The sequence below is a fragment of the Rattus rattus genome, chromosome 3 (genome assembly GCF_011064425.1).
Source record: "Rattus rattus isolate New Zealand chromosome 3, Rrattus_CSIRO_v1, whole genome shotgun sequence".
Lineage (NCBI taxonomy): Eukaryota > Metazoa > Chordata > Mammalia > Rodentia > Muridae > Rattus > Rattus rattus.
Window position 1 is genome coordinate 63,216,539 of NC_046156.1, and position 20,381 is coordinate 63,236,919.

Below are 20,381 nucleotides of genomic sequence, written 5' to 3' on the forward strand. Positions count from 1 at the left end.
TGTCCACAGGCCAGTCTGCTGGGGACATGTTCCCAGATGGAAGAGGTTCCATCTTCCAGAGTGGCGCTCTACCTTACTTATGTCATGAAGTTAACCATCACACCGTGTGTGTTAAACTTAGTCTTTGTCACACTTGCTGAGTCTCAAGTGTTCAGCCACTGTGGCTGCCCCGGCTCTCTTTACTGTTGACCTAGAAGCATCTTGTTAACCTTTCTGATCTAATTTGACGTCTTCTGAGGGGAATAGACGAGGATACCGAATCCTCCTTCATTGGTGCTGTTATTTGGTTGTTATGTGGTTGGTTTGAAAATGGGTCTTACTATGTAGTGCAGTTTTTGAACTATTGGTCGTCTTTCCACATCAACTTCGAGTTTATGTTATGATTTTATGTTTTGACCACCATATCTGGCTCTAGTGTTACTATTTGTAAACATCTGATGTGTGTTTGGAAAAGGACTTACTCCCTGGTCTGGAGTTTGTGCCTTGGTTAATAGTCACGTTGAGGCTGTCCTGTGTCAAGAGTGGTGACCAGGCATAGCTCTTGCTCTATGGGAACATTCTCTGCTCAAGAACAGGACAAAGAGGATGCTTCTGGGCAGAGCATCAGTGACAAGTACAAGAGTAAGCGGCCAGAAATGGGCTACAGGCCAGTGTGGCTCCAGGCAGTGGCAGGAGTGTGCCACCCATATGCAAGGCAAGCTAGTTTGTTAAGACCAGGATGTCCCCCAAAAGGAGAGGGCATCAAGAAGCAAATGAGCTCAGTGAAGTTGTCAGAAGGACATGAATCCAAGTCAAGCCCTCGTTTCCTTCTGTTCACCATCCCACCTTCCTTTCCACTTCCTCCTTCCTCAGGTGCGGTTTGGCCAGCAAAAGCGATACCAGGATTGGTTCCAGCGCCAGTACCTCTCAACCCCTGACAGTCAGTCTCTGCGCTGTGACCTCATTCGATACATCTGTGGGGTAGTCCACCCCTCTAACGAAGTGCTGAGTTCTGATATCTTGCCCCGATGGGCCATCATTGGCTGGCTCCTGACAACATGCACGGTAAAGGGCCATGCCACGGCAGAGACTGCTGAGTGGGGAGCTCCTCTAGCGTGTTCCTCTAGCGTGTTCCTGGACTCCCACCACCTCTCATTCCAAAGCCACCTGAACCCTATGGACCTTCCAGGCTCTTTCCTTTCTCCCTTTGTCTCTAGAAATTGGTATTAGTCCTTGCTCTAAGCTTTGGTTTGGCTGGGCTAATCATCTTCTTTACTGTCAAGCCCCCCAAACCTGATTTCTGTTGTTGTCTGCTTGATACAAGATATTACTATGTAGCTTTGGCTAGCCTTGAGCTACAGGCCTCTGGTCTGTCTCATAAGATCTGCAATTAGGTGTGCACCAACCACTATGTCAGCTCAAAACCTGGATTCTTGAGGAGTCACTCCCTAGGTCCCTAAGGAACCCTGGGTCCCTGAGTCGGAGGCCTCCCTTTGTTTTTCCTTTTTGCTTCTAGAATCCATATGTGGTAATCCTCTTGTTTCTCATTCAGATTCAGGGCTTTCAGCCTCCTGTTTATTTTGTTTGTTTTGTTTATAGTATGGTATGTATGTGTGTGTGTGCCTGAGTGAGTGTCTGTGTTGGTGGAGGTCTAGAGGTTAGAAGAGGGGACTGGAGTTATTGGTGGTTGTGAATCACCATGTTGGTGTTGAAACAAAACCTAAGTCCTTTGCACGAGCTCTTTACCACCGTGATCTCCAGAGTCCCCTCTGGGGACTGAATTACCAGGGTCCCGTATCAGATATCCTGCATATCAGATATTTACATTACAATTAATAATAGCAAAATGAAGTAGTTATGAACTTAGGAGGTAGAAAGTAATTTTATGGTTGGAGATCGTCACAATGTTGAGAAACTGTATGAGAGGGTCACAGTGTTAGGAAGGATGGAAGTCACTGCCTTAGACACTTACTTCCATAACCTTTGGTATCAGCTTTCGATACTTTCTTTCCCTAAAAACATAAAAGTTTTAAAGGAGCCATTTCCTTCCCAGAGTATGTTTTCTGTGCTAGTGACACTGTTCTTAAACATCCTGCACCCCTCCCCCATTTTATGGACTCCCTGGAATGTGCTGATTCAGGCAGCAGGCCATTCCTAGGGGTCTCTAGGGAGGTGCCCTGCTTGTTCAGCAAAGACAGCTGCAGGCTACTGTAAACATCACCTCAACTCACAGTTTATCAGTGTGCCCATGCTGCTCTCCTAATGGCGATTAGGCATGTGTACTGCTGCTCCAGGGAAACCCAGTCCAGTTCCCGTACAATAGACGTGTGTGTTCTCACCCTGATAGGCTTCTTCATCTTTGACTGGGAACTGAATTTCAAAGATGGATTGGCCGGGTTGTGGGGGGGGGGGGACTCTGGTAAGATAGGAGCTGACTGATGGAACTAGCCCTTCCCCTTTTCTTTTCCAGTCCAATGTTGCTGCCTCCAATGCCAAGCTGGCTTTGTTTTATGACTGGCTGTTCTTCAGCCCAGACAAGGATAGCATTATGAACATAGGTATGTGATTGGGACCAGTCAGGACCACCCCCCTATCCCCCAAACCCCACTGTGAGTCCTGGTGACAGCAGTTGTCAGTCTCAGGGCAGTGTGGGGTGGAGGTGGCTTATCTAGGAGCAATTCCCTTGTTCCTATTCAATTCTTCCTTGACCTACTGGAACAGTGGCTTTGATGAGGTCAACTAATGGCTGCTGCCTTTTCCCTGTAGCCTTGAGCTCTGAGTGGGAGGGCCTAGGCAGAGGAAGTCTGCCCTGTCTTGTTTTCTCCAAGTTGAATACTGGTCCAGGAAAGGAGATGAGGACTGAGTGCAGTTGGGGGCGGTTCCCTGCTTGGGTGGTATTGGGGGAATAGACACAGAACTTCCTAGGAGCTTCATATACACTGAGACACCATTAGTAGACATGGAAATGGTGTCTGATGCTGGGGAACCATATATTTTATTTCATGTTCTCTAGAGCCAGCTATTCTGGTCATGCATCACTCCATGAAGCCCCACCCAGCCATCACTGCCACGCTCCTGGACTTCATGTGCCGAGTAAGTACTCTGGCTCTCTGCCCTATTGTGAATGAGCAGTGTTGGATTCCATACTAATCTCCCAGTGACTCGGTCTTCCCAGTGTGCTCTACTCTAGTCCTGGACCTGAGTTAGAGCACACGATCTCCAGTGGAACTGACCCTGTTACCAGAAGGCTTCTCAACTGCAAGATGATGACTCAAGATAGAATCTAATGTATTTTAGGAGCAACTGAGCCTAATCCAAGGATCCTATCTTCATAGCCTGGAGTAATCAAGAATATTGTAGCCCTTTCTGTAACCATACTGTCTCACTTTTAGTCCCCTTGACTAAAACCAAAATAGATTTTAGTTCTAGTCCAGCAAAACACTGTAGTTATCCGTCCACTTCTTCCCTTGCAGATCATCCCTAACTTCTACCCACCGCTGGAAGGTCACGTTCGGCAGGGCGTCTTTTCTTCTCTCAACCACATTGTGGAGAAACGAGTCTTGGCGTAAGGAATTTGTGTGTTAGGGGTAGGGGATTCTCCCATTGTTTGTTAGGTCCCAGTCCCTTTAGGTAAGACGCCATTCAGGTAGGCACACCGCTTCTGACTCCCTCCCTTGACAGCTGTAAGAAGTGCTGTCTTTACCTCCTACTGATTGGTGGAAAGACTGATGCCCTCTCGACACAGGAGCTTCTAACTTGCCATATTACCAAGGCTTCAAAGGCCTTCCTGCCCCCTGTTGACTCGGAAGGGTCTGAAGGTGGCAGAGTTGTGCTGGTCGATATGTCTGTGTTCATGCTGAGTTAGCACCATGTCTCATGTTGACCTTCATCTGTGTTCTCTACTAGACACTTGGCTCCCCTGTTTGATAACCCTAAATTGGATAAAGAGCTTCGGTCCATGCTTCGAGAGAAGTTTCCTGAGTTCTGCAGCTCACCCTCCCCTCCTGTGGAAGGTATGGATTCCCCACAGAGCCTTAATTGAAATCCCACTTGCTGCTGTTGCTCTCTGACTTTTCCCTTGGTGGTCTTTCTTGAGATGCTCGCCTCCCTGATATTTGCCCATCACCTCTCATCCAGTCCTTAGTCCATGCCCTTCATCAGAGCTCTTCAACTGCCAGACTGGCTGCCGTAATTTTTTGTTTTGGAATAAGGGCTTAAGCCAAGCACTACTTTCCAACTTGGCTTTAAATCAAAGAACACTAATAAATGTCCCCAGAGCTGAGCTCGGTGATGTGCGCCTATAATCTTGGTGCATAGGAGGTGGAAACAGGAAGATCAGGGGGTCAGGGGTAACCTGAGATGCATAAACCCTGTTTCAGAAAAGAAAAAGACTGTGCCTGGATCATCACTTACCTGAGCTAGCATGAAAAAGTCATATCTTATGCTGTCCCTTCCTCTGGGTGGGTCACAGAGAACTTGAGAAAGCAAGTTTGTCCTTCTTTCCAGCAGTGTACCATTTAGGGCATAAACTCTGTATTCTCCCACCTGCCCACTAGCCTCATTTCCAGAAGCATCTGGTATACTGGGGAGCACAAGAGGCTATCAGGAGTCTTTTTCTCTTTACTCACAAGTCAAAATTGAAGAGCCTGTTTCCATGGAAATGGACAACCATCTGTCAGATAAGGATGAGAGTTGCTATGACAATGCAGAGGCAGCCTTCAGTGATGATGAGGAGGATCTTAATAGCAAAGGTAAGGTTAGCATTGGGAGTGTGTGTGTGAGTTGTGGCAGCCCAAGAGGCCTATCTCACAGGTAGCCTCCCTGCAGTCTTTCTATCCCACCTCTTTTGACCATGAGAGTGAGTTTTGTTTATTACTGGATGAGGCTCAGTGGTACAGAGCTTAGCATTGAACACTAAAGGCAGGAGGGTACAGTGGTCCTGCCCATTTGTAGGTATGAGCTGGGACCTGTGTATAGTCGGGGATTCAGCACCTCGAGAGGGCAGGTTCACTGCGAGAGCTATGAGGAAGGAGCAGGCAGTCATGGGAACCGTCTCTGGTGCTAAAGTCTGACAACCATCCTCAGGGAAGAAGAGAGAATTTCGCTTCCACCCCATCAAGGAGACTGTTGTGGAGGAGCCAGTTGATGTCACCCCTTACCTTGATCAGTTGGATGAGTCCCTAAGGGACAAAGTGCTGCAACTGCAGAAGGGAAGGTGGGTACAAACCCTGCTCCCACCCTCGGAGGCCCAGTCCAGGAGCTTCCTACTACCTAGGTGGTATGGGTGGATGGTGGGGTATGGAGGGAGTGTTAAGGGCTCATGGGAAATGTCTTTGACTGATGTCAGGGAGCATAGGCTGGGAATAGGGTATTCCCATTCCCTAACACCTTGGGGCCCCGCTCTCTGTATTCTAGAGTCTGGAGCAGGGCAGGTGGGGATTTTCCTCTTCTTTGGACCTCTGCCCACAGAGCAGCATATGCTGTCCAGAAGTCTCCCCTATGAGTGGGAGCTCACAGCTCCTCTGTAGTCTGTATGTGCATGTATATACCTTGGGATGTGTCTCACCTGTTGTTACTAATTTTCTCTCACTTTTATGTTGTAGTGATACAGAGGCCCAGTGTGAGGTCATGCAGGAAATTGTGGATCAGGTCCTGGAGGTAAGAGGGAACCTCGTCCTTAGGGACAATGCAGTACAATCCTTCCCACCTTATAACTCCTTAGGCAGGCCTCACTGGGAAGTGAGCTCCACCTTCCCTTCCCCAGATGAACCCTTCTGAGGCAGGGACCAGAGGAGTTCTGGGAGGTAGACACAGGTGGGGCCAGCAAAGGTTCTGGGCAGGTGGGATCAGTGAAGTTTGGGTTTGCGTCATGATATCTCTCCTCCCTCTTGTCACCAGGAAGACTTTGACTCGGAGCAGCTGTCTGTCCTTGCTTCCTGCCTACAGGAGCTCTTCAAGGCCCACTTCCGAGGGGAGGTGCTGCCTGAAGAGGTCACTGAAGAGTAAGGCTCATCTCTGATATCTCAGAAGCTGGAGTGTGCTCTTCCAGCCCAGATCCTTAAGCACACCTTGCTATAGACTTGAGAAAAATCCTCTTTACTTGGTGTTTCCATGCTTACAAATACCAATGGACCCTGAGAGTACTGGGCAGTAGACCCTAGCCTAGACTTTGCCAGTCAGGAGTCTCATCCACAGTGAGGATAACATCTTCAAATTGTGTTTCTCTGTTGGAAACTTGTTTCTCTGTTACAAAGCACTAGTAGCAGGAAGTTTGCCTTTGTTTGGATATGAGTAGGCAGGATGTCAGGTCTTCCATGTTACCTGCCTTTAGGTGTTCTCCCTTCATGTAGATTCTCACATACAGCCTTCCTCTTCTAGGTCCCTGGAGGAATCAGTAGGGAAGCCTCTGTACCTAATATTTAGGTAAGCACTTAGCCAAAGAGCTGTCTGCCTTCCATCTTCCCTGACAGTGCACAGATATCCTGGCCCTGGGTTCTGGGGTTCCTCTGGGGGGAAAAGGTATTCGATGGGTAGGCAACACTTTCTGTGCCATTCACACCTTAGGAGAGCCTGTGCTAGGTGATGTCCTTCTATCCCATCTAGGAACCTGTGCCAGATGCAGGAGGACAACAGCAGCTTTTCGCTGCTTCTGGACCTTCTCTCCGAGCTGTACCAAAAGCAGCCCAAGATTGGCTACCACCTGCTTTACTACCTGAGGGCAAGGTAGGTGTGATCTCTATCTTCCACGTGGAGTTGGGGCACTCCAGAGAACCAGCCTCTTACGCATGCACACCAACCCCTCCCCTCTTTGGCTGTCAGCAGCAGCATTATCTTTTGTTTGTTCATTCTGGGGCTAAGGGTTAAACCCAGGGCCCATATATCTTGTGTTAGTAAGTTTTTCATCACTGTGACACACTAAGGGAAACTTAAAGAGGAAAGATTTATGCTGACTCCTGGTTTCAAACATCGCAGTCCAGGGTCAGCTGGATCTACTCTTTTAGGCCTGCAGTAAGTCAGAATACCATAGTAGTGGGCATGTGGCAGAGGAAGTTGCTCAATTTGAAACAGAAGATTGTGTGGCAGAGATGGGCCAGAAATAATACCTTCTGAATACATGCCCTAGTGCCTCCAATGAGACCACAGGCTCCAGGAAATCCACTGCCTTCCAATATTGCTATCAAATCGTGAACCCATCAGCATTCTCGGGTTCTAATCTGCAGTCTCAGCATTTTGGAGGTGGAAGCAGGAGAGATTCTTGTCAAGACCGAAAAGGATTCAGTTGCACCAGTGATTGGATACACATGACCTTTGAGGGGATATATTTCATATCAAAACAGGACATACATTGAGTGCTTTGCTGGTGGTCCTTACTCAGTTTTGCAGCAGAGGGCAGAGCTACTGAGCTGTATAGTAAGCCTCTTTGGTGGGGTTGTTTGTTTGTTTGTTTGTTTGTTTGTTTGTTTCATGTAGCCTAGGTAGGTCTTCAAGCTCCTGATCCTCCTACCTCAGCCTCCTAAGTGCTGGGACTGCAGTCATTTACTACTAGACCCAGACTAGTTGCCAGGCTGCCTCTAAGCCTGCTAAATAGCCCAAACAGATCTTGAACTTGTGATCCTCTTGCTTCAGCTTCCCAAGTATCTAGGATGACAGGCCAGTTCCACAAGGCCTGGACAAGTATATGATTCTTCCAGGAGTTGTGGTAGACCTCTGTAATTACAGGACTTGGATATAGAAGTAGAAGGATCAGGAATTCAAGGCCAGTCTTATGTACCATAGGACACCCCCTACTCTCACCCCCTTATTTGTGTGGAGCCTCTCCTACGTTTATAAATGGGTTCTGGTGATCAAATGCAGAAAACCTGCATAACAAATGTCTTTACCCACTGGGCAGTCTTGCCAGTCCTACAGAGTATGTTTGAGGCCAGCCTGGTCTGTGTTAGATCCTGGGTCCCCAAAAAAAAGTCCTGCTGGGTGATAGTGACACACACTAGCACTTGGGAGGCAGAGGCAGATGGATTTCTGAAATGGAGGCCAGCCAGGACAGCTCTCAGTCGACACAGAGAAACCCTGTATTGCCAAAACAAAAACACAAGGCAGGAGCTGGGTCATGTTATAACTCAATTACTACAGTGCAAGCATGGAGTTAGGGCCTGAGCTCCATATCAACAGACTAGGGGAGCATGTGCTTCCTGTGGCTCAGCAGTGTTTCCCACATTTGTGTCTGGGGTGTTCTGTTGGCCGTTGTTTATCCCTTGCAGGATATCTTTTAATGTCCAGATACACAACATGTTTTAGGTCTGTTTTGTACATTTGTGAATGCAGCTTCTGTGATTACCGGTTTACAGTTATTGTGCACATATATTCTCCAGTGGCTTGAATATATACTCAGGACAAGAACGGCACTGGCTACTGGGCCATGGAGTTACTTTGTTTTTGCACTGGTGAGGAGTAACCAAACTGTTTTCCAAAGTAGCCACAACTACAACTTCTTCACATCCCCAGCAACATATGAGATTTCATTTCTTGATGTTTTGGTTTGTTGTTGCTTATTTTATTTGTTTTTATTTTGTTTTGTTTTGTTTTGTTTTTTTAGGACAAGGTTTCTCTGTAGAGAGAAAGACTCAGGGTTAGCCCTGGTCATCCTAGAACTCAACTCTATACCACTCTGAGATCCACATGCCTTTGCCTCCAGAGTGCTGGAATCAAAGGTCTACACCACCATGCTTAGTTCATTGCTTTTTTTTTTTAATTGAATATTTTTTATTTACATTTCAAATGTTATTCCCTTTCCAAGTTTCCCATCCATAGGCTCCCTATCCCAACCCCTCCACTTGTTCTATGAGGGTGTTCCCCTCCCCAACCATTCCTGACTTCCTGCCTTCCTGCCCTGACATTCTCCTGCACTGGGGGGGGTCCAGCCTTGGCAGGACCAAGGGCTTCTCCTCCCATTGGTGCCCAAGAAGGCCATCCTCTGATACATATGTAGCTAAAGCCATGTGTCTGTCCATGTGTACTCTTTGGGTAGTGGTTTAGTCCCTGGGAGCTCTGGTTGGTTGGTATTGTTTTGTGGGTTTGCAAGCCCTTTCAACTCCTTCAGTCCTTTCTCTGGTTCCTCCAACTGGGACCCTGTTCTCAGTTCAATGGGTTGCTGCTAGCATTCGCCCCTGTATCTGTCACTTTCTGGCTGAGCCTCTCAGGAGACAGCTATATCAGGCTCCTATCAGCATGCACTTCTTGGCTTCATCAATATTGTCTAGCTGTATATATGTATGGGCTCAATCCCCAGGTAGGGTAGTCTCTGGACGGCCTTTCCTTCAGTCTCTGCTCCAAACTTTGTCTCCATATTTCCTCCTATGAATATTTTGTTCCTCCTTCTAAGAAGGACTGAAACATCTGCACTTTGGTTGTCTTTCTTCTTGAGCTTCATGTGGTCTGTGGATTGTATCTTGGGTAATTTGAGCTTTTGGGCTAATATCCACTTATCAGTGAGTACATACCATGTGTGTTCTTTTGTGATTGTGTTACCTCCCTCAGGATGTTATTTCTAGTTCTATCCATTTGCCTATGAAATCCATGAAGTCATTGTTTTTGATAGCTGAGTAGTACTCCATTGTGTAGATGTACCACATTTTCTATATACATTCCTCTGTTCAAGGGCATCTGGGTTCTCTTCAGCTTCTGGCTATTATAAATAAGGCTGGTGTAAACATAGTGGAGCATGTGTCTTTGTTGTATGTTGGAGCCTCTTTTGGGTATATGCCCAGAAGAGGTATATAGTTGGGTCCTCAGGTAGTGCAATGTCCAATTTTCTGAGGAACCTCCAGACTGATTTCCAGAGTGGTTGTACCAGTTTGCAATCCCACCAATAGAGGAGTGTTGCTCTTTCTCCACATCCTCGCCAGCATCTGTTGTAATCTGAGTTGTTGATCTTAGCCATTCTGAGTGGTGTGATGTGGAATCTCAGGGTTGTTTTGATTTGCATTTCCCTGATGACTAAGGATGTTGAACATTTCTTTAGGTACTTCTTAGACATTCAATATTCCTCAGCTGAGAATTATTTGTTTAGCTCTGTACCCCATTTTTTTTAATAGAGTTATTTAGCTCTCAGGAGTCTAACTTCTTGAGTTCTTTGTATATTTTGGATATTAGCCCTCTATCTGACTTAGGATTGTTAAAGATCTTTTCCCAATCTGTTGGTTGCCGTTTTGTCCTAATGACAGTGTCCTTTGCCTTACAGAAGTTTTGCAGTTTTATGAGATCCCATTTGTCAATTCTTGATCTTAGAGCATAAGCCATTGGTGTTTTGTTGAGGAAATTTTCCCCAGTGCCCGTGTGATCGAGGCTCTTCCCCACTTCTTCTTCTATTAGTTTGAGTGTATGTGGTTTGATGTGGAGGTCTTTGATCCACTTGGACTTAAGCTTGGTACAGGGTGATAAGCATGGATCAATCTGCATTCTTCTACATGCTGACCTCCAGTTGAACCAGCACCATTTGTTGAAAATGCTATCTTTTTTCCATTGGATGGTTTTAGCTCCTTTGTCAAAGATCATGTGACCATAGGTGTATGGGTTCATTTCTGGGTCTTTCTGTTCCACTGATCTACCTGCCTGTCTCTGTACCAATACCATACAGTTTTTATCACTATTGCTCTGTAATACTGTTTGAGGTCAGGGATGGTGATTCCCCCAGAAGGTCTTTTATTGTTGACTATAGTTTTCAGTATCATAGGTTTTTTGTTATTCCGAATGAATTTGAAAATTGCTCTAACTCTATGAAGAATTGAGTTGGAATTTTGATGGGGATTGCATTGAATCTGTAGATTGCTTTTGGCAAAATGGTCATTTTTACTATTAATCCTGCTTATCCATGAGCATGGGAGATCTTTCCATCTTCTGAGATCTTCAATTTCTTTCTTCAGAGACTTGTTATTTGTGACTATTGTGAAGGGCGTCATTTCCCTAATTTCTTTCTCATTCTGTTTATCCTTTGAGTAGAGGAAAGCTACTGATTTGTTTGAATTAATTTTATACCCAGCCACTTTGCTGAAGTTGTTTTATCAGGTTTAGTAGTTCTCTGGTGGAACTTTTGGGGTCACTTAAGTATACTATCATATCATCTGCAAATAGTGATATTTTGACTTCTTCCTTTCCCATTTGTATCCCTTTGACCTCCTTTTGTTGTCTGATTGCTCTGACTAGGACTTCGAGTACTATATAGAATAAGTAGAGAGTGGGCAGCCTTGTCTAGTCCCTGATTTTAGTGGGATTGCTTCAAGTTTGTCTCCATTTAGTTTGATGTTGGCTACTGGTTTGCTGTATATTGCTTTTACTATGTTTAGGTATGGGCCTTGAATTCCTGATCTTTCCAAGGGGTGTTGAATTTTGTCAAATGCTTTCTCAGCATCTAATGAGATGATAATGTGGGGGGGTTTTTTGTTTGTTTGAGTTTGTTTACATAGTGGATTACGTTGATGGATTTCTGTACATTGAAGAATCCCTGCATCCCGGGGATGAAGCCTACTTGATCATGATGGGTGATCGTTTTGATGTGCTCTTGGATTCGATTTGCGAGAATTTTTTTTTCTTTTTTCTTTTTTTTCGGAGCTGGGGACCGAACCCAGGGCCTTGCACTTGCTAGGCAAGCGCTCTACCACTGAGCTAAATCCCCAACCCCGATTTGCGAGAATTTTATTGAATATTTTTGCATTGATATTCATAAGGGAAATTGGTTTGAAGTTCTCTTTCTTTGTTGGGTCTTTGTGTGATTTAGGTATAAGAGTAATTGTGGCTTCATAGAAGGAATTGGGTAGTGCTCCTTCTGTTTCAATTTTGTGGAATAGTTTGGACAGTGTTGGTATGAGGTCTTCTATGAAAGTCTGATGGAATTCTGCACTAAACTGATCTGGTCCTGGGCTTTGCTTTTTTTTTTTTTTTTTTTTGGTTGGAAGACTTTTAATAACTGCTTCTATTTCTTTAGGAGTTATGGGAATGTTTAGATGGTTTATCTGATTCAGATTTAACTTTGGTACCTGGTATCTGTCTAGACAGTTATCCATTTCATCCAGGTTTTCTCGTTTTGTTGAATATAGGCTTTTGGAATAGGATCTGATGATTTTCTGAATTTTCTCAGATTCTGTTGTTATGTCTCCCCTTTCATTTCTGATTCTGTTAATTTGGATACTCTTTCTGTGCCCTCTGGTTAGTCTGGCTAAGGGTTTATTTAGCTTGTTGATTTTTTTCAAAGAACCAGCTCCTGGTTTTGTTGATTCTTTGTATAGTTCTTTTTGTTTCTACATTGATTTCAGCCCTGAGTTTGATTATTTCCTGCCTTCTACTCCTCTTGGGTACATTTGCTCCTTTTTGTTCTAGAGCTTTTAAGTGTGCTGTCAAGCTGCTGACATATGCTCTCTCCTGTTTCTTTTTGGAGGCACTCAGAACTGTAAGTTTTCCTCTTAGCACTGCTTTCATTGTGTCCCATAAGTTTGGGTATGTTGTGTCTTCATTTTCATTAAATTCTAAAAAGTCTTTCATTTCCTTCTTTACTTCTTTTTTGACCAAGTTGTCATTGAATAGAGTGTGGTTCGACTTCCATGGGTATGTGGGCTTTCTGTCATTTTTGTTGTTATTAAAGACCCCCCTCCCCTTAGTCCATGGTGATTAGATAGAATGCATGGAATTATTTCAATCTTCTTGTATCTGTTGAGGCCTGTTTTGTGACCCATTATTTATGTGGTCAATCCCGGAGAAGGTACCATGAGGTGCTGAGAAGAAGGTATGTTATTTTGTTTTAGAATGAAATGTTCTATAGATATCTGTTAAATCCATTTGGTTCATAACTTCTGTTAGTTTCACTGTGTGTCTGTTTAGTTTCTGTTTCCATGATCTGTCCATTGATGAGAATGAGGTGTTGTCTCCCACTATATTGTGTTAGGTGCAATGTGTACTTTGAATTTTAGTAAAGGTTCTCTTATGCCCATGTATTTGGAGCATAGATATTCAGAATTGAGAGTTCATCTTGGTGGATTTTTCCTTTGATGAATATGAAGTGTCCTTCCTTATCTTTTTTGATAACTTTTGGTTGAAAAGTTGATTTTATTTGATATTAGAATCGCTGCTCCATCTTGGTTCTTTGGGACCATTTTGCTTGGAAACATTTTTTCCAGCCTTTTACTTTGAGGTAGTGTCTGTTTTTGTCACTGAGTTATGTTTCCTGTATGCAGCAAAATGCTGGGTTCTCTTTATGTATCCAGTCTGTTAGTCTATGTCTTTTTTTTTTTTTTTTTGTAGAATTGAGTCCATTGATGTTAAGAAATGTTAAGGAGGGGTTGGGGATTTAGCTCAGTGGTAGAGCGCTTGCCTAGTGCACAAGGCCCTGGGTTGGTCCCCAGCTCCGAAAAAAAAAAAAAAAAAAAAATGTTAAGGAGTAGTGATTGTTGCTTCCCATTATTTTTTTTTTAGAGGTGGGATTATGTTTATGTGTGTCTCTTCCTTTGGTTTTGTTGCAAGGAGCTTACTTTCTTCCTTTTCCCAGGATGTAGTTTCCCTCCTTGTGTTTGAGTTTTCCATCTATTATCCTTTGTAGGGCTGGATTTGTAGAAAGATAATTGTGTAAATATGGTTTTGTCATGGAATATCTTCGTTTCTCCATCTATGTTAATTGATATATTGCTGGATATAGTAGCCTGGCCTGACATTTGTGTTCTCTTAGGGTCTGTATGACATCCTTCCAGGATCTTTCTTAGTCTCTGGTGAGAAGTCTGGTGTAATTCTGATAGGTCTGCCTTTATATGTTACTTGACCTTTTCCCCTTACTGCTTTTAATATTCTTTCTTTGTTTTGTCCATTTGGTGTTTTAACTATTATATAACGGGAGGAGTTTCTTTTCTGCTCCAATCTATTTGGAGTTCTGTAGGCTTCTTGTATGTTTATGGGCATCTCTTTCTTTAGTTAGGGAAGTTTTCTTCTATGATTTTTGTTGAAGATATTTACTGACCCTGTAGTTGGGAGTCTTCGCTCTCTTCTATACCTGTTATCCTTAGGTTTGATCTTCTCATTGAGTCCTGTATGTTTTGGGTTAGGGGCTTTTGCATTTTATATTATCTTTGACCATGTTTTCTGTGGTATCTTCTGCCCGTGGGAGTCTCTTTTCGATGTCTTGTATTCTGTTGGTGATGCTTTCACTTAGGTTTTCAGTCTTAGGGGTGGCTCCCTTTGTGCTTTCTTTATTGTTTTTATTTCCATTTTTAAATCCTGGATGGTTTTGTTCAATTCTTTCACCTGTTTGGTTGTGTTTTCCTGTAATTCTTTAAGGGATTTTTGTGTTTCCTCTTTAAGGGCTTCTTCTTGTTTACCTGTGTTTTATTTCTTTTTTTTTTAATTTATTTTATTTATTTTGTGTATATGAGTACACTGTTGCTGTCCTCAGACACACCAGAAGAGAGCATCGGATCTCATTACAGATGGTTGTGAGCTGGGAAGTGAACTTAGGACCTCTGAAAGAGCAGTCAGTGCTCTTAACCGCTGAGCCATCTCCCTAGCCCGTGTTTTATTTCTTTAAGGGAATTATTTATGTCCTTCTTAAAGTCCTCTATCATCATGATGAGATGTGATTTTTAAATCCAAATCTTGCTTTTCCAGTGTGTTTGGATATCCCGTATTTGCTTTGGTGGAAGAACTGGCCTCTGATGATGCCAAGTAGCCTTGGTTTCTGTTGCTTAGGTTCCTGTGCTTGCCTCTCACCATCTGGTTGTCTCTGGTGCCAGCTGGTCTTGCTGTCTCTGACAGTGGCTTGACCCTCCTGTAAGCCTGTGTCTTAGCTCCTGTAGACCTGTTTTCTTTCAGCCGGATCTGGAACAGAGAGATACTCCTGTGTTTGTGTGACCTGAGGCCTCCACGCGGGTCACTTGGAGCAGAAGGGTTGGTCTTACCTCTGCTCTCGGGTGTGTTGGTGCTCCTAGCGACTGGCTTTCAGCTCTGGGTGCAGGCAGAAACTGGAGGGGTCCTACCCCTGACTGCTCCTAGGTCCCTGTATCCAGAGAGCACTAGGCAGGTTCCTCTTGGGTCAGGAATGTGAGCAAAAGTGACAGTCTCCCCCTGAGGTCTCAGGATTGTCTGCACTTCTGAGAGTTCAGCTCTCTTCCCCCATGAGATTTGGGTACAGAGATTTATGGGACCGGTTCAGTTCAGTTCCAGGTGCGGGCAGAAACCAGAAGGTTCCTGCCACTGACTGCTCCTAGGTTCCTGTATCCAGAGGGCACAAGGCAAGAGGAACAGAAGTGGGCAGAAGTGGCTGTCTCCCCTGAGCTCTCAAGATTGTCTACACTTCTGAGAGTCCAGTTGTCTCCCACACAGTATTTGGGTACAGAGAGCAGTTTATTGCTTTTTGAGATGGTCTTACATACCTGAAGTTGGCTTCAAGCTTGCTTTGTAGGTAAGGATGACTTTGAACTCCTGATCATCTTGCCTCTGCCTCCCAAGCACTGACTGGCCTACTTGGAGGATTTGTTTCATTTTGAGACAGGTTTTCAAGAGCCTTCAAAGATCCTCCTGAGTGCTGGAATACAAGTCTGTACCAGTAGGCCTAGCTTTGCGAATGCACTTGTCTGCGAGACACATGGTTTTAGTTCATACATTTAAGCCTCAGGTCTAATTTAGACTTTGTATATGGTGTCAGTTGCTACTCCTGGCAGGACAGGAGTCCTTCTCTCTGCTCTCAGGAGATAATCCACTCACTGATGATGGTTAGAGCATTGGGGAATCTGGACATGGTGATGGACATATTTAATTCTAGCTTCTTTGGGAGAGAGTGGCAGGTAGATCTCCAGAAGTTTATGGCCAGCCTGATGTACATGAAGCGAGTCATTATGTCAGCCAGGGTTAGTAGTGAGGCATGTCTAAATAAAAAGGAACACAAAACAAAAGCCAGCACTGGGGGGAGAAAAAGTGTCTCCTGGCTGCAAAATTGCTGGGCCCTTGGAGAAGATAAGGAGGAAGGTGAGGTCCATGCAAGGTAGAATGGGCACCTCCCTGGGGATGTCTGAGGCCCCAGTGCTGGATTGCACTGTTGGCTTAGGCCCAACTGGTTTTGCAGCAAAGCCGCCGCAGGGAAGATGAACCTGTACGAGTCATTTGCCCAGGCTACCCAGCTGGGTGACCTGCACACCTGTCTAATGATGGACATGAAGGCTTGCCAAGAGGATGATGTGCGGCTGCTATGCCACCTCACGCCTTCCATCTACACAGAGGTCAGTGCCTCCACAAGGGCCCATGTGGGGTGGGGGACGGCAGCAGTTCAGGGATTACAGGGAGTGACCCAACCTTAGTTCACATTCTGGGGGCGGGGGGGGTGTTTTTTGGTTTGTTTGTTTGTTTGTTTGTTTGAGACAGTCTCATTCTGTGACCCTGAGCATTCACTGTGAAGCCCAGGCTGACGACAGACAAGTGCTGGGCGGGCAGGCGTGAGCCACCCTGCCTGACTTACTCTGTGCTCTTGAGCTGTCTCCCATGTGCCCACCTACTTTAGTGTCATTGCTTCCCATAGCATGGCTGTCTTCCTTCATTTCTGTTATAAGCTGGAGCTCTTTTCAGATCTTAACTCTGGTTCAGCTGTGATGTGAGCATTACCTGTCTATCGGCTTGGATTCTCAGGGTTAACTCTATCTTCTGGACCAAGATAGGTCTCTTAAACCAGAAAGATTCCCAAGCCCCCTTTGATGACTAAGAGGCCTGTCCTCTGTAGTGGAGTCTCACTTTCATTTCCCTGATGAGGGAGGGAGTATCAGGAAGAGAGAAATGAGGACTCAGGGTGTGGGCATGGCAGGAGGAACTGTGACCACAGCCAGGAGGGAGGGAGGAGGGGTCTAGTGGTATCCCCCTCTCTGATCTTCATCTGCACAAGAACCCGTGTACCTTACTGTGTGTGCAAGCACACACCATTCCTCTTTTCAAACACAGTCTGCTCATGATGGACACACACAGATACTGAAGCCTGGGGTTCATAAGGCTTAAATCCCCAGATTTGTAGCTGTTTGGTTCTGTGCAGAACCAGAACCCTAGTTAATGATAAGGGGTGGGACAGGCTAGATGAGAGCCAAGGATCTGGCCCACACTCCTGCCCTTTCTTTTTCTCCATAGTTTCCAGATGAAACCTTAAGGAGTGGGGAGCTGCTGAACATGATAGTGGCTGTTATTGACTCTGCACAGGTAAACGTTGAGCTTTGATGTTTCCAACAGGGCCTGGCAGGCAGGACTTGGGAAATGAAGGTCCGTGTTCTCTCCCTAGGCCTGTACCTGAAAACCCACATTCCTCAGACACTCCCGCCTCCCACTGCATGTGGGTGCCATTTAGGCCATTAGGGCTAGGAAGGGCAAGCAGAGTTCAGGAGAGGCTGGGGTCGAGCCCATCCTCCCTGGTAGCTCTCCATGTTCTCTGGAAGTTCATGTTTGCTCAGGGAAGGCTGAGGGCGGGCAGGTGTCTGTGTGTGCCTGCATGCTTGGTCATGTGTTTTGCTCTTGCCTGGCTTTCCCTTCAGCTCATAATAAAAATGTTTGGGCCATTTCTTCTTGACCATGCACAGGACCCCTAGGGATTATAGCTTTGCATAGGTCCATATCTGAATGGGTGTGTCTCATTTCTACTCGTGTCTACTCAGTTCCCACTCAAGAGAGGGACTCAGCATTGAGAATCCTTCCTTTGCCTTTTCCTGCCCACACTGGGTCAGAGCTCAGCCTCCCAGGGTCTTTTCATTTTGGGCCTAGCTCACCAGATGGGGGAGATTCCTGTTCTCTCTGACATCAGCGTGTGGGTAGTTTTTTCCTTAACAGGCCTGTTCCCCTACAAGCCTATTGCTGTTGTACCTGACCCCTTCACCCTTCAAAATCTTGTGTCATGCCTTCCCCTCCTGCCCCTTGGCCTCTCTTAGAGCTAATGGGTCTGATGTTCCCTTCTGCCCAGCTCCAGGAGCTAGTCTGCCATGTGATGATGGGGAACCTGGTCATGTTCCGGAAGGACTCAGTCCTCAACATACTCAGTAAGTAACTAGGTCTTCAGACACCTAGGAGAGGAGAGGGACATCAACCATGTTTAGCAGTGACAGGAAAGTGGTTGTCGGGTAGGACGGGGAGAAGTAGAATACCATGGCATCTGATGTCCGTGCATCACTCTGTAGCACAGAAAGGCAGAACCCCTCATCTCTCTGGCCCTGGGTGGTTGGGGATGCAGGCATCCTCCAGAGACACAGTAGTCCATGTGCACTGCAAACAGACAGGATCTAGATTCGGTTCCATCTGTTTGGGATATTACTAGTCAGGGGGCTAGCCATGTGCAAGAGACGGCAGGCAGGCAGGCAGACATAGACAGACAAAAACAGACAGACAGACGAGTTTCTTGTGTCTCTTTCAGTTCAGAGCCTGGACTGGGAAACCTTTGAGCAGTATTGTGCCTGGCAGCTCTTCCTTGCCCACAACATCCCTCTGGAGACTGTCATCCCTATTCTACAGCACCTCAAATACAAGGGTGAGTGGAACCACAGGCTGTGGAGGAGAGAAGGTGAAGCCTTCAGACTTCCAAGAGAATGCATCCAGTCCCCTCCTCCCCTCCAAGACATGCTGCGCTCTGCAGGTGGCCCTACAGGCCTTCTCTGAACAGAGGACCAGGCCTCGCAGCTGCAGTGAGGCGTAGAGTCTTCCAGGTTCTCTGTCAAAACTGTTCTTTCAGTGGCTGTTGCCTGGAGGAGTGGGAGAGGCACCTTTCCTCCTGAAATGATAGATTGCCCTGAACACCTCTCTCCTCCCCACAGAGCACCCAGAGGCCCTGTCCTGTCTCCTGCTTCAGCTTCGAAGAGAGAAGTGAGTTCTTGGTGGCACTTGGACCATGCTTTCTCCATAGCCGTGGCTGTCTGCCTTCCCTGCCCTCAGAGGGGGAGGCAGGGACGGAGCATCCCTGTTTCCTGCCCTGCCTGCCCTTTATTCCTCACACACCTCCAGAGGGAAGGGTCAGGGCAAGGGACCACAGCGGCCTTCATCACCCCGACAGACGAGCCAGCTGCAGAGACCCTAGAGAAGTTGAGGTGTTGGGGAGGGCCTTGTGGGGACTGTAGCATTGCCTCCTACCACTGCAGAAGCTGAAGAATCTCACTTCTCCTCTGCCTTCTACAGAGAATGGAACCAGGCATTCCTTGGCCCAGAGAGAAGGGGAGAGGGATATGAGAGCAGGAAGCCACAGGGCCAGGAGGCTGGGGTTTGGGATATCAGGAAGTGACACTCACTGCAGCCATTGCCAAGGCGAGTGAGCCGTCCGTGTGTGCGTGCATGGACCCAGCGTGCTTTGATCTGTAGGCCCAGTGAAGAGATGGTGAAGATGGTGCTGAGCCGGCCCTGCCATCCTGATGACCAGTTCACCACCAGCATCCTGAGGCACTGGTGCATGAAGCACGACGAGCTGCTTGCAGAGCACATCAAGGCCTTGCTCATCAAGAACAACAGCCTTCCCCGCAAGAGGCAGAGGTGGGCACTTGACTGCTGCCCAGGGATGGTGGGTTGCCAGTCCTATACCAGGCTGGTTTGTGGGTGACATCTGATGGCCTGAAGACATGTGACATGCAGGACCACCAGCCCTAAGTCCCACCCTGTTCAGTCCCCTTCCCCCCACCCCCACACTGCGACACTTAGGACTATCTCTGACCTAAGGAGGGACACTGGAGGAGTGAGTATTTGACTCTCTGCCTCTCCATGTAGCCTAAGAAGCTCTAGCAGCAAGCTGGCCCAGCTGACCCTGGAACAGATCCTGGAACACTTGGACAACCTAAGACTCAACCTAGCCAACACCAAGCAGAACTGTATGCGGCCTCTCTTCCTACTCCCTTCCTCTTGGGCCAGTTTGGGGGAGGTGCTGCCCTGGTTCTGATCCCCTACAGCCAGTTGGGGCAGGGATGAGATTCCAGGACCACTGCTCAAACCCACAGAAGCAGCAACTTTCTGTGCTATGTAGTCAGCTTCCTGACACATTACCTGTGCTTCCCTTCCGTAGTTTTTAGCCAGACACCAATCCTCCAGGCGCTGCAGCATGTCCAGGCAAGCTGTGACGAGGCTCACAAGATGAAGTGAGTTCCTTCTGCTTTGGGCTTTGGGGAGAGGAGGTCTGCTGGGAACGTTAACTTAATGACCAGCAAGACCCCGGACTAGGTGTCGAAGTGGGAGGGGCCTGGGAAGGATACCCATCTCAGAAAGCCTGTCCCATCTCTTAGGTTCAGTGACCTCTTCTCCCTGGCGGAGGAATACGAGGACTCTTCCACTAAGCCACCCAAGAGCCGGCGGAAGGCAGCTCTGTCCAGCCCTCGAAGTCGAAAGAATGCTGCCCAGCCTCCCAATGCTGAAGAAGAGTCAGGCTCCAGCAGTGCCTCGGT

The 20,381-nt window shown here is 46.6% G+C and overlaps 1 protein-coding gene across 1 annotated transcript in view; it reads left to right on the forward strand.

Moving 5' to 3' along the window:
- Positions 1–20,381, forward strand: part of Ints3 (integrator complex subunit 3) — a 50,198-nt gene that overhangs the window by 28,981 nt on the left and 836 nt on the right. The window contains exons 10-29 of the mRNA XM_032897859.1: positions 853–1,044; positions 2,450–2,537; positions 2,993–3,072; positions 3,453–3,544; positions 3,886–3,992; positions 4,611–4,730; positions 5,065–5,194; positions 5,583–5,637; positions 5,878–5,981; positions 6,358–6,402; positions 6,583–6,702; positions 16,070–16,223; positions 17,113–17,181; positions 17,933–18,008; positions 18,380–18,493; positions 18,777–18,825; positions 19,315–19,482; positions 19,714–19,814; positions 20,006–20,078; positions 20,223–20,379. Coding sequence (XP_032753750.1) covers positions 853–1,044; positions 2,450–2,537; positions 2,993–3,072; positions 3,453–3,544; positions 3,886–3,992; positions 4,611–4,730; positions 5,065–5,194; positions 5,583–5,637; positions 5,878–5,981; positions 6,358–6,402; positions 6,583–6,702; positions 16,070–16,223; positions 17,113–17,181; positions 17,933–18,008; positions 18,380–18,493; positions 18,777–18,825; positions 19,315–19,482; positions 19,714–19,814; positions 20,006–20,078; positions 20,223–20,379 — 2,094 coding nt within the window. The remainder of the gene's footprint in view (positions 1–852; positions 1,045–2,449; positions 2,538–2,992; positions 3,073–3,452; positions 3,545–3,885; positions 3,993–4,610; positions 4,731–5,064; positions 5,195–5,582; positions 5,638–5,877; positions 5,982–6,357; positions 6,403–6,582; positions 6,703–16,069; positions 16,224–17,112; positions 17,182–17,932; positions 18,009–18,379; positions 18,494–18,776; positions 18,826–19,314; positions 19,483–19,713; positions 19,815–20,005; positions 20,079–20,222; positions 20,380–20,381) is intronic.